Source organism: Harpia harpyja, chromosome 2 (genome assembly GCF_026419915.1).
Source record: "Harpia harpyja isolate bHarHar1 chromosome 2, bHarHar1 primary haplotype, whole genome shotgun sequence".
Lineage (NCBI taxonomy): Eukaryota > Metazoa > Chordata > Aves > Accipitriformes > Accipitridae > Harpia > Harpia harpyja.
In genome coordinates, this window is record NC_068941.1 from 70,609,361 (window position 1) to 70,622,772 (window position 13,412).

The 13,412-nt window shown below is 42.4% G+C and overlaps 1 protein-coding gene across 3 annotated transcripts in view; it reads left to right on the plus strand.

Moving 5' to 3' along the window:
• Positions 1 to 13,412, plus strand: part of PPARGC1A (PPARG coactivator 1 alpha) — a 381,706-nt gene that overhangs the window by 319,523 nt on the left and 48,771 nt on the right. For all 3 annotated transcript variants that reach the window (XM_052780341.1, XM_052780344.1, XM_052780342.1), the window contains exon 2: positions 28 to 207. In XM_052780341.1, the coding sequence (XP_052636301.1) occupies positions 28 to 207 (180 nt within the window). The remainder of the gene's footprint in view (positions 1 to 27; positions 208 to 13,412) is intronic.

The window sequence follows — 13,412 nt, forward strand, 5'->3', positions numbered from 1 at the left end:
CTATTTCTGTGTTGCTGTTTCCTGCAGTGTGCTGCTCTGGTTGGCGAAGACCAGCCTCTTTGTCCAGATCTCCCAGAACTTGACCTTTCCGAACTAGATGTGAACGACCTGGACGCAGACAGCTTTCTGGGAGGACTCAAGTGGTACAGCGACCAGTCAGAGATCATCTCCAATCAGTACAGCAATGAACCCGCCAATATATTCGAGGTAAGGCAAGGTGATGCAAGTGCATGTTGCAAAGTCCTTGCTTGCTTTTTTTCTAATCTTTTTTAGCCTGGTGGACAACAGTTTTACTATTTTTCCCCCATTCAGAGACAGCAAACTTGGTGATGTGCGTTACGGGTTCTGACAGGCACCCTTAATCCTCATGATCAAAACCAGGCCTGCGATCTGGAGAGAGGGGGGGAAAAAAGCCTTGAAAAGAATTAAATGGAACTTTTGATAGGAAATAGCTAAAGAGTGCCTAGAGCGTACTGCCCTGTGGCGTCACGACGAGGAATTGCACAGTTGTCAGCTACAAAGAAAAACAAAAGTCGAAACATGTTTGTTGCCTTCACTTGCATTCCCCGGCAAGCAGCGGAGTGCAGCACAGTAGCTAGCTGATAACAAGCTGGAGCATTTCTAGTAAAGGTTTTTACCACTCAGAGCCTTACCGTGCAAGGCACTTGCACACAAATTGAGAGGTCCTCGTACTTGATGTATAGGGGAGAAAAAGAGTGGATGTGGCAGAGAAGGCAGTGAGGGCTGTCAGTAGCTCAGGAACCAGCACATCGTTTGGAGTGTTTCATAGATCTCCTGGTGGAGAGCAGTCCTAAAGTAGAAGTTGAAGGGTGGTAGAGAGATTTAAATATTTTCTTTACAATTCTGCCTTGAGGATCAGGGTGTACGAGAGGAGGGTTACTGTCTCTTTATCTCTGTCTCCAGTCTTCTTTCTTTTGTTGTGTAAAGCCTTCACGATTCTCCGCCTCGTGGTTATGGCGCAGCCGTGCCCCTCCTGAACCCTAACCTCCTTCCCTCCTTGATGATAGGAGATGCCATAGATCGTCCACTCACTGGGAAATTGGACAATAAATTGATTAGTTGGCAGGAAGACCTTGTGCAACAGCAAGCCACGCGCGCTGCCTCTCACACGGCAGGTACCACAGCTCCCGGAAGTATGGCTGGCCTGCTGGCTTGGGGAAGCCCCGAACGATCCCAGTGGAGTTTACAGGCTGGAAAAGATTAACTGAAACAGTATAGTAAAATGCTTACCTAAGATGTCTTGAATGAAATTCTTCTTTTTTGTATAAAGCACTAAACCCACGGAGATCTCCCTGATGCAGATGAAGTTACTCTGGATTTATACCAGTGTAACTGACAGTAGAACTGGTCCTCTCTGTTCAATTTCTATCATTTACACCCAAGCAACTTGGAATGAATTTTATTCAAATCAAAATGAAATTAGCCCTGCAAAGCCCTGTGCTTAGGCCCTCTTTTTTCATTAGTTGTGTAATGTTCCGCGCCTTGTTTTACAAAGTTTCCAAACCCTGTCTTGTTCTTGAATTGCAGTTGTACCGCCTCGGGCAGGGTAGTGTAGGTTTGGATGGTCAGTAGCAGGGAGGCAGGGGACAGATTTGCAGCTAGCGTGGTAGAGAGTGGCTTTGCCTTTTTTATAACCAAGGAGGTCTATTTTTCCTCATTCATTAAAAGCCAAATGCAGAGGCATTTTCCTTTTGGAAAAATCAGTTGAAGATGCAGACTTTCAAAGTATAAGTTCCAGATAAGTAATATGATTAAGCATCTACCAACTCTAAACACACAAATCGTTCCAGTAAAACCAGTGGAACTTGACCACAGGCTTGTTGCTTGCCCTGTGAGTACCTGCCTGGCTGCACTGGTGGCCACAGCTGCCGAGTACAAAATTGTCTCGGATAGGTAGAGGCGATTCCCCTACACGCCTTGTATAGGAATTGTCACTTCCTATATGAGACAATTCCCGTTCTGAAAATCAAAGCATGTTGCAAACAGCAAGACCAGATAGGCTTGTACTTAACCTCATTGGGAGATGGTGACATGAGGTACTGGTCATTACGTGTAACCTCTCACAGGCACGTTTGGGTGCGTCTGAGGATGAGCAGCCCCAGTGTGAAGAAATATGTGGTATGCAGCTGGGGGAATGCAAGTAGGCAGCAACTAATAGTTCAGAAATAATGGTTTGGAAATGAAATACACCTCTGCTTTCCTAACAGGCAAATTCTGTTGTCCTCTTTGCAAATGCCTGCGTTTCCTTGCACTCATCGGCTGCAGTTGCAGGTTGCATTGCTGTCTCTGACAGCACAGCTTGGCCCATACTTACCTGTAGGGACAAGTTGTGCCCTAGTAGCATTTTGCAATACTGCACACAAAATTAGACTATTTTCAGCTTCGTAGTCTGTTATATTTACATTTCTTGGTCGCTTGGCCTAGGAGGATGGGAATGAAACAGTTATTTTCTCCTCCCATACATTAACCCTGTCCCCATTCTCCATCATGCAGCTGGATACCTTGCACTATTTCTCGCCTCTGCCGCTCTGTAATGTGACGACTGGGGGTGCTCAAGAACAGAAGAAGATGTCTTCTTCCTCCAGAGACTATCTATCTCACATACTCTGCGAGGAACTATTTGTTTTAGCTGAGAGAATGGAAGTTTTGTGCAGTTTCCCATTTGGTAACCTCTAGATTTTTCCATATTGATCTGCATTGGCTTTTCTTTTTAAGGAAAATAACTTTTTTTTTTTCTCTTTTTCTCTCATATCATCATGGGAGTAGCATGTTTTACCTAACTTAAGCTTCCAGATGAGGCCTTGTCGTACAAAAATAGAAATACAGTCTGTTTGGGGTGGAAGGGAAAGAACTAGAATGGCAAACAAATGTCGGGAAGTACAAGAGCAGCGTTAATTGCACAAGCCGTACAGTTTTAATTGCCAAACCTAACCTTGAATGAAGCACACTCTCCTTTGAGGTATTAATGCAATACATGTGGCATGGTCTAGGTGAGGGCCAGTGTTCAAATCCCTTCACAAAGTTCCTGGATGTCTCTGGTGCACTTTTTTTTAAGAAAGGTTTGTATTTCAGAAAGTGAATTTTCAGGCTTTCTGCAAATCGTGTTCCTGGAAGCTTGCTTGAGCTGAGCACCCACAAGCTTAGACACTCCCAGTGACACTGAGAGTCTCACGGACTAGAAATTATTAATAGTTCTAGTAGCAACCAGGAGCCAAGCAAGATAAAGGTCCAATTAGTCTAGATAGTATGTAACTGTTGAGTATAAATCCCTGCTCTCATCCACTTAGGTGTGATGAGATACTGGCCTTCACCCTGGTGCTAAAATACACTAGTATTTTGTAGACACACCCAATTCATCACTGCGTTATTCTACTCACATGCCAGTGTAACTGTAATAGTCCCAAATCAAGCCTGTACCATCTGCCCCAGTGCAGAGGCTCTTCTTATCAGTGTGTGTACATATGCCTATTATCAATCAAGTTGATTTCTTTCTATTCAGAGCTTGATCATTTCTGGTTTTCACCTAGTTTTCTTTGCCTGTTGTTCTGACTACTGGAAAGATAAAATGAAGGAGTTCTGGCCCCTCAGGGCACTGTCTATTGACACAAGTTCATGCAAGTAAATAGTTAACAAGTCACCCAAGACCAGTTATTTAGGTGGTTCACTGCATCATTCACTTTCATGATTTGGTTTTGTGAAGAACTAGACTTTAAAAAATTGTATTTGTAAAAAACTGATTTGGCTACTTTTAGAAAATCAAAGTGATTAGTTTTTCGTTCTCAAAGCCAATGCTATGTGAAAACATGAACAACCATACAACTTAATGTGGCACGAGTGAGAAGGCTTTTTGTTCACGAAAACTGTTGTCCCCTGAAGCTTCTTCAAATATACCGTACCCTATCGTGTAAGATTAGTCATATTTAAAATTATTTATGGCCCATGCCTAGAATTATGGAGAGAGAAGATGTCTGTGGTGGATATATCTCTTTGTTGGCATTGCTTACAAATAACTCAACTGATGTTAAGAGAAAATGCAGCTCATAGATAGGCAATAACCTGTTAAAGTGTAATGAACTTGTGTAAAATCAGAAAGATTTGTAAAAGTGTGGTATTCTCATACTTGGCAAAACACTTTTTTTAGCCTTTAAAAAGACCTCAGAAAACCCACATTGCTTGCCCTTCTGTGGATTTCATTTATTTACATAATTCTGTATTCCAGAGAGATGCTCATCATCTTTCATGACTTTATTTTTAATTGTTTTGCATAGGTGTAGCCCAGGTTACTTTTCAAGACTGTGCTATGTGCTGTGTATTTGGAAAGCCTAAATAGGCTACGATGTTTTATTGTAGGCTGCCAAAAACCCCTGTATTACAAGCAATGAGAATGTGGGGAGAGAAGGAGATGCATAATGAAATGCATACTGTCTTGCCCCTGGCAGCAGGGAAGTTCATGGAGATAAATGATTTCTTATTTATTTGGAAGGGTTTGCATCAGGAAGATGATGAGGGTAGAGGGGAGCCTTAAACATCACCAGGGTAATTTGCATTGGTTCACATTATAAACTCCCTCATGTACTGTGGTGCAGCCAGACTCTCACTATTTCAGGTTATTCATTCAAGGTTTGCAGCCAGATTGATTAATGAATTACCAGATCTTGCGTAAAATGACTTGGCCTGACTTTTAAACAACCACCAATGTTTTCTTTGCCAGTCTTGTGACTGGTGTTAATGGGTTTCCAGAGAGCTGAGCCTATATAGACTTTCTGTACTGGCCTCCCCTAGCATTTTTTCCACTTTTTAATTTTCTCCAAAACTAGTAGCCCAGGGCAGGCAGTTCAAGGAGATATAATCTCAGGGAAAAAAAGACATAGTAGTCAAATCCTTGATGGCTGATGCCCTTCAGTGCCAAATCAGCATGATTTATCATAGCCATCTATTCAGCACAACAGAGGCTGGAGGTGAGCTGCATGGTGTACCTCACACAATATGCATAACTAGAGCTCTGAACTTTGAAGGAAAGCCTCAGAGCTATTTGCAAAGTGCTGGTGCTTAGTGAATACTAAATTACATTTAGGAAATAGTCTACTGCTACCAGTTATACTTCATTTTTATTCTTGACACAGACACCTAAATCAGAGAACAGTAACATTTCAGAGATTATGGTAGCAGTTTGGGTATGTTCCAACACTATAATAGGATCAGAATTTTAAGGCCTTTTTTATTATTACCAATAGTCACTTAGTTTCTACTGCAGCGTACTTTGTAGGGAATTACAGCTTTTACTAAAAAGATTAAAATGCTATTATGCAAATGATTGCAGTATGTTATTATGTTTACAAATTAACACCCATGGCTCAACACACAAATTAACTAACTATTCCATCTATATTATTAAGGATTTAATAAAGTAACTGTTGATAAAAATGAGGAGCTTGGAACAGTTAATAGGAACTGATTGTGATTTAACATAGAACTTAAACATTGTGTTTAATGTTCTAGATGGTATAATGGCAGAATAAAGCTTATCAAAGTGCTTAAAAGAACTGAGATTGGGTGAATGGCATAGCAGCATGTCTGAGGCCTCAGAGAGCACAACTACATAGCTCTGGGCAGTAATGTAGAGTGGGCAGCACATTGGTGAATCTGAAGGTAGCACAGGACCATCTTGTGTCAACATGTAGTTTCCTGCTCTAATAAGTAGGTTTTTTTGAAATTCAGATTCATACACATTGAATGTTTTACATGATAAGCACACGTAGGGTACTTGGGAACCTGCGTCCCTCTAAAATGCATCCTGTAATGAAATGCTTCTATGGCAAATGGGATTTCACTGCAGAGTATCGCTGTATGGCAAAACAGGGGAAGGCTGAGTTCAGGCTGAGATGACTTTACAAACAGCACTGCAAATTGCTATTCCTAGCAGTTCATAAGAGATCATAAAAGCAAACAGATAAGAGCTACTGAGGTCCTAGAGAAATGAATGTACAGTATGTGGTTACAGGATAGATTTAGTACGGAAACAGACAACATTGTAGGTTTAATACATCAATAAACATAAAAGGCAAAAGATGCAGATTTGGGATAGGAAACTTTATAAGAACAATAAAAGGTAACAATATGTCATAAAAACCGCTTGTGAGACTAGAAGAAAGACCCTCAGTTCCAGGGGAAGAAAATAGCGGAGGCTGAGTGAAAGTGCCAGAATTTTTATATTCCTAATGGAGCAATGTCACGTTTCTTGGGTGTTTGAATGTGTTACCTTTTCCAGTGTCTCTGGCCTGACTCAGATTTCTCCATCTACTAAATAGGAGACCAGCACAATAACATTACATCTATGGGGATGATGTATGTGAACTATAATCTATGACTAGCTATGCTGACATTTAAAAAGGCTCAAGCAGTAAGTGGAATTTATTTTACTCGAACCAGCTGCTATGTAATTGGGAAGAGTTTATGCAAATGCTCTGTATCTAGTGTTAGCAAGGTGTGCTGCTGCTCCCTTTTCTTTCCCACTTGGACAAACTACAAACTGTCGAAACACGTCTCTGTTTTAATGCAGGAACCTTGCATGTTGGTTGAAGCCTTCAGGCAGGAAAGAAGCCCCAAATAAGCAAAAAACAATTGCTTTGAGAGCTTATTGTTTGATGTATGAGGCCACCAAGACCATTCCCCAGGCGCGCAGTCAAAACGCAACTGATCCCCTTCACAGTCCCATTAAGGAGATATTTCACGTGGAGCAGCCATGGCTTGAGATACTCATCGTGTCTCTGCTCTGCTGAGCACCTGTCCTTTTTGCAAGAGGGAAGACTAACTCTCACCAGAACAGTAGTAAGCTAATTAGATCATTAGACAAATGTCTTGGCCCCTGTTAAAACCAGCACTTGAGGACACCGTGTTACACTGTGTTCCCACTGGCTACATATCTAAATACAAACTGGTGTCAGCTGCCATACACACCAAAATGTAATAGCCTCCTTTCACAGAGGTCATCTTAAATCCACTTTGGTCACAGTCACACTCCACATCTGTTTTAGTGAGATGCAGCTTCTTAAGGTGGCATTTGGACTTCATAAGCACGCAAACAACCAAGCTATAAATTGCTACTGCTGGAGTTATTTTGAATAAGTGTATACTGTTTCATATTTATAATGGTGAGGCTTCATAATATTCGCACTGAATATATAACACAGATCAGTTCAACAAGCATGAAATTGTATGTTGTCAACTTGTCACATAAATAGAGCCATATTCTAGCTTACGATAATGTTGAACTAAATATTTTCTCCCTAGAACTGCAGAGAGGGTCACAAAAAGTGGGACAGTGGCGCTGTCTTTTGTTAGAAAAACATTCCCAGAGTCATTGCTAGTGGGAAGTAAATATTTCTGATAACAGTCTTCTGGTTTTTTCTTCCCCATTTGCTTAACAATGGCAACAGAAAGTTTGCCTTTCTTGGACAAATGCTAATTGGCTAAACTGTTAAATTTATTTCCCTTAATGGTTTTATTTCTAGTATAACCTCTTTCCTTTTTTTTTTTATTGTTGCTATTTTTGCACTGTGCATCATTGCTAATTGCTACTAAATGCTCCATCTTAACCCTGGCATGCTCTTCCCCTGCTGCCCCATCCCACTTAACATTAACTCAGGCCCATGCCATTACATAAGGATAAAATCATAGCAAGGCTTAATTTAGGAATTTTTTTTTCTTAGTGCTGCTAATCTATTGTGCATGTGTACGTCAGGAGAAGGAAATTGCACGGAGCAAATTTTTTGCAGGGAGAAAGTTTTGGTATTGGATCATGTCGAACAATTTTTTTTCCCCATGAGCAGAAAAAAATACAAGGAAGATATGTGTGTGTATGTGTGTCTGTGAAAGCTTATCCACTTGTAGCTCTTGTTATTCTACAGTGGTTAATACTCAGATGCACCAGAAATTTGCAACCTTTTCTGGAAGAGCGCCCTGGCCAGCTTTTTGGGCCTTTTTTTCTCCAGTGCCTGGGTTTTATTTTGATAGCTTTGTGCAGGTGCATACAGGATCCTAACGCCTGTGTTTGCAAGTGACAGACTGCAGCTTCGGCACACATGGGCATCTACGCATGCTCAGCCACGCAGACTGGTTTCAGGTCTCTGTGGAAATCAGCCCCTTTGCAACACATAGTTGGTGGCTTTGGCTGAGTTTTCTGTTCTGACACAACGGAGCAACAGCCTTTCTTCATAATGACTGAGAAATTAATTAGCACTTTGTGGTGGTGATGAGTCTGAAGGGCCATGATTGGAGTTTGCTTTTTACCACATGCAGTAATCACTGGGTTTTGTTTATGAAAGCACAAAACCAAAACCTATTGAGATTTTGGTGTTGTTGTGAAGCCTGAGCTGTGTGGCACTCTGGAATAACACTTCAATTTCCTCACATGCATCTGTGCTTTTGTGCTTTACTGTGAGTAACACAATGGGGTGCTGGTCCATAATGGGTACTTCTAATCACTAAGACGATAATCAGAACAACAGAGTATTTTCTGTGAGAAGCCGTGGTGGCAGCCTTGGGCAAGTGTTGTTGACTTGTTGATTTATGACAGCTTTGAGTTGCCTGAGCTGCTCACAGCCATCTAGCTCATCACATGAAGTTCAGGAGGATCAGCCCTTCTGAGCACATTACAGGGTTAGAAGTGTCAAACGGGCGGAGAGAACTTCCTACACCTCTACACTTCAGTCTGCTCTATCTGCCCCTTGAGGGCTCAGCAATATTAAATCTTTATAGGGATTTGGAGGGACAGTCCATCAAGTGGTCTGATGGACTGCAAATCTCTCCTACAGGAGATACGCTTGTGTGAAAATAGAGAAATTGGGTGGAAAACTTGTTTCTCACCCAAGAGATTACTTGCAAGGAAGTGGTGATAACTTGGTTATCTGGAGGATTGGTCTGGTTAGAGGAATGTTCTGCTTCCCCGTGAGCTGCTAGAAGAAACAATGGTAGTTTCTCCTGGAGGGAACTCAAAATTGTTTCTGAAAGTACTCCTAAACCTTTGTGAGAAAACCAATTGTTCTCCCAAGTTGCTGTTTAAGCAGTGACATAATAATTCAGGAACTGCATCAGAGAGTGCAGGTAATAAACGTTACGGAAGTGAGACTTCTCACTGGGATTTTGACTTTGGTGAGAATGCTGCAAGCTTGCACGTTTCCACAGAGCAGTCAGTGACCCTAAGGAAAAGCAGGTATGATGAGAGTTTTAGAAGTTTTCTAGTATTCAGGATTTATTTCTTTTTTTAAATATGCATCAGTTGACTTGCTGCATCTAGCTATAATGTGCTCCAGTCTGCCAGGCCCTGTGGGTTGAGACTGAGTGAAGAGGACCTTGGGTCTATTGTCTCCACTTCAGGAGGCCTTGTTGGTGAGGTGTGGGCAGCCAGGTAGTGCAGGTGACAGTGTGGTTGGCAAAGGGTGAAGAATGAACTTGGAGCAGGGGAGGGCTTCGCTGAATCACCGAATGGTTGAAGTGGGAAGGGACCTTGGGAGTTCATTTAGTCCAGCCCCACCTGCTCAGGCAGGGCCACCTAAAGCAGGAAGTTGAGGAATTATTTCCGTGTTCCTCTGCTGCTGCTTCTCCTCCCTTAAAATGACACTTTATTAGGACTGTAATGAGTTCCTGATCCCATTTGGAAAATCTTACGCTATAGTCTTAAGCAACTATAGAATCTCCAGGAGGCATGTCTGTATATAGCAAGAAGCCCATCACGGCCAAATCCTAGTTTTCAGAGGAAGATGAGTGGCTATGAAAAGTGTTCTCAGTCTGGCCTCGGTTTTCATGTCAAATTTTCATATAAGGAAACGTACCTCTTGGGCTAGTCTTAGCTTACACAGGTCCTTAGCTTGTCCATTTTCACAGGCTTGTTGTCAGACTGGTGAAATCTCAAAACTGTCAGGTAAAAAAGGATGCACATGCAATTATTTTAATAAACAAAAAGCTAAGTGCATGCTTATTGACATCTGGTTGGATGTGCCCTGTAAGGCATTTGACCCTCCGGGCATGCACAAAAGGAGCAAGAGGCTTTTATTTCTACCTATCTGGGGGAAACTTATGCATTTTTAAAATTCTTTTTCTGGTTTTGTGTTTGCTTTACTTTTTTCCGCCCACCAGGACTGGTGTGGATTTTCTTGGCTGTATTGACTGTCCTTAAAAGCCCAACAAGCGCTCTTCACACTAGTATGAAGATATCAGGCAAAACACTACCAATTGTCACCTCAATTGCATCTGGAGAAAAGCCAGAAAAACTTGTGCTTTTTTTTTCTAAGGTATAGGAAAATATCGCATGGTCCTTAACGCTACAGAGACATTCATCCATTTCCAGTGAAAGGGTGTCAAACTGCAACTGCTTGTATGTGATGGGAGTGTTGCCATCTCTTGTCATTTTCTTTGCTGTTGATCCCACTCTTGTATAGGAAAGGTCAGGTCAAATGCCTCTCTGGAGACCAAGTCTCCCATTTGCAGTAGGAAATCTCTTGGGCAGAGAGGATAACGTTACAAAACAGAGGCTAACATTACAAAACAGCTCTGCTGCCTCTGGCACAGTCTAGAGCATCACAGACCAATAACTCCTATCATGTCACTCTTGCAGCACCTTATTATCTATGTTTTTCTGTAAATCCAATCTGAGACTGTCATTACCAGTTTCAGGTAGGTGAACACCATCTGGGTGAAATAACCATGTGCCAGTGATGGGCTGGAGGGGGCTCTTGTTAGTTAATCATCCCTACCTTCCCTTTGATGAGTTAATTTGTCTGTTGAGCCATGGAGGAGCCCCCAAGAGCTCCCAGGAGCCCCTTGTTAAAATTCTGCCGACAAATGGGAAGATAGGGATGATTTCACTCTTTTTGCTGGAGCCTATGCTATCTATGATATTGCTAAATCATCCATAATGCATAACTTTTATGCAATCTTTTTGTTACAGTTCTGGCAGCACATTACTACTTTGCGCATTTACTTTTTAAACATTGTCACTGGATACCTAACCCTCCTGAAAATCTCATCCCATGAATTAAGGTTAATTGCAGTACTTCCATGTGGCCTTTTAGTAGCTGGCATGCCAGGTTCCTTGGCTGTGATGCCGGGCCATACTCTTCTTAATTTTATTTTTTTTTTCCCCAGTTACTAAACACTGTCTTTATTTACTTGTCTCGTGGTAATGCCTAATAGTCTCTTTGTATGTACTAGTGACCATCCCATCCCTGTTTTATGGTGTGTGCTTTGAAGTCCTTGGAAGGAGCACAGGTAGTGAAAGAAGAAAAGAGCTGGTCCTTGGGGCTTTTGAGTGAAGATACAAACTCAAGTTATTCTTCCTTCAGAGGCCTGGGAGCACTGCTGTCTAACCAGGCTCCTCTTCCTCCCAGCCAGCTGGAAACAGTTACAGCCTGCTGAGCTTGCCCAGCCCAGGGAATAAAGTGGTAACCTACAACACAGCTAGGAGATGCTAGCTTGAAGTTGCAGTTGTGTCAACATGATTTGGAACTACCAAGCCTAGGGAGAAGCTGCCTTAAGTAGTACATCCCAACATGGAGACTTGTTTATCTCCAGACCTGAGAATAAGAATTAAATTTTTAAAAAATTAAAAAAACAAACAAACAAAATCCCCCAAAAGACTAGGAAGCTAAGAAATACTGTCATTTGGAAGATGCTCTGCTCCCTTTTTAACTAGTCAGACAGGGCTTGTTAGCTCTGATATAGTGTTGTTACAGCCAGGTCAGGACTAGCTCTTGCAAGGCTGTAAGCATGCCTCTGCATAGTGCTGATGGGTGCTGTGGGTGGATTTATTAGCTTTCGCTCAATATTGATGTTTCTCCTAGGCTCTGTTCTGAGAGAGAGCAAACCTCTCCTGCAGGAACACAGGGAAAGTGATGGAGGGACACAGGAATAAATCTGGAAGAGTCAGTTGGGATCCTACCAGGCTATGTGCTCTGGCTAGAGGCGACCATAACATTACCAAGCAAGTTCCTGCAGAGTTAGTCGTCATCTCTGTATTGTGTTTTCAAAACTGGGTTGGGAAGGATTATTTGGCTGTGTCCTGTACAGACCCAAATGATGTCCAAGAATCTGCGCTCTGCTGTGACTGCCTGGGGAGCTTCCCCAGAGTACCAGGGAGCAGGAATCATGTCAGGGTCTCCCCACTGAGTCAGTTCAAGTCCCCTATGGTCAGAGCTAATAGGCCACGGAGGGCTGATTCTCCACTGGACCACGAGCATCGCGTTACACCCCGCTCCTGGCACTTGCAACTCTGTGAACACAGTCCAGATGCACTTGAACTGCCTCTCTGTGGACCCTGTCTGGACCCAAGAGGGCTTGTTAGGGGCAGCCCTGTGCTGCGTGGCGGTGGTTGTTCTCCAAAGCTAAAGAAGGAAAAAGACCTATCCCTAAACTTCAGTCTATAATAGTTCCTATTTCCTTATCCATGTTTTTGAAAATTGTGTGTATATGTTCTTAACAATGTGCCTTGTCTCAGCAGGCATGTCAAAAACTTTTTAGAAAACAGCTTTTGTGGGTACTGGGCTTTTCTGTCAGTCCAGGAGTGCTGCCTTCTCAAGCCTGTTACTCCAAGTTGCACCATGCACGTAGCAGGAACCTCAGACTAGGCCCTTCCACTTGATCTCCCATTATTCCCTCCTAGGTGATTGCTCCAGCTTGCCCTCCGTCACTATAATGTTAGCTATTTGCCACAGCTTCTGTCAGCTTGCTTTTTCCCCAACCCAAATTCACAGGGATGAACAAAGATCCACTCATGTCTCTTGTCCTTCCCTACACCTGCTTCTGGGAGTGCAATGACAGATACCAGTTTTATCATGTGCCAATGTTACCGCTCTGTTTACAGCAGATTTAAGAGTTTACATTAGGCCACAGTGTTATCTTCCAGTTTTCCTAATTCTATCTGCTGGCAATCCCAGCTATGTGGTTGGGGTGGCTGCCCCTGTCCTAAAGGAATTTGTGTCAATTTCTGCAGGGACAAATCCTCCCTGTGCTAAACCGCTTTGCAGTATTTGCTCAAACTGAAATTTTGACAAAGACGTTCTGTCCACATCCACCAGAAGAGATTGCCTTTTTTTCAGATGCACTTGGAGGTAGATGTGTTGGAAGCTGCCTGTACCTGGCTGATAACTGAGACTAAGCATCTATGTAGCACGATCCATGCCCTTTTCTAATTTGTCTTTGAATGACAAATGTGTCTTCACTGAGTCAGCAAAAGAAGAGATCCTACAGTAGAATTCATTGCCCTTCTATCCCTTTTAACAGAGTGGCTAGGTTTTCCCAATTCCTCCCCAAAATCAGTCTTTAAAAGAGCTCTTATAAAGAAAGACATCCCTCAAATGTATTGTCTAGAACTGCATTATATTCTCTAGTCATTTCCA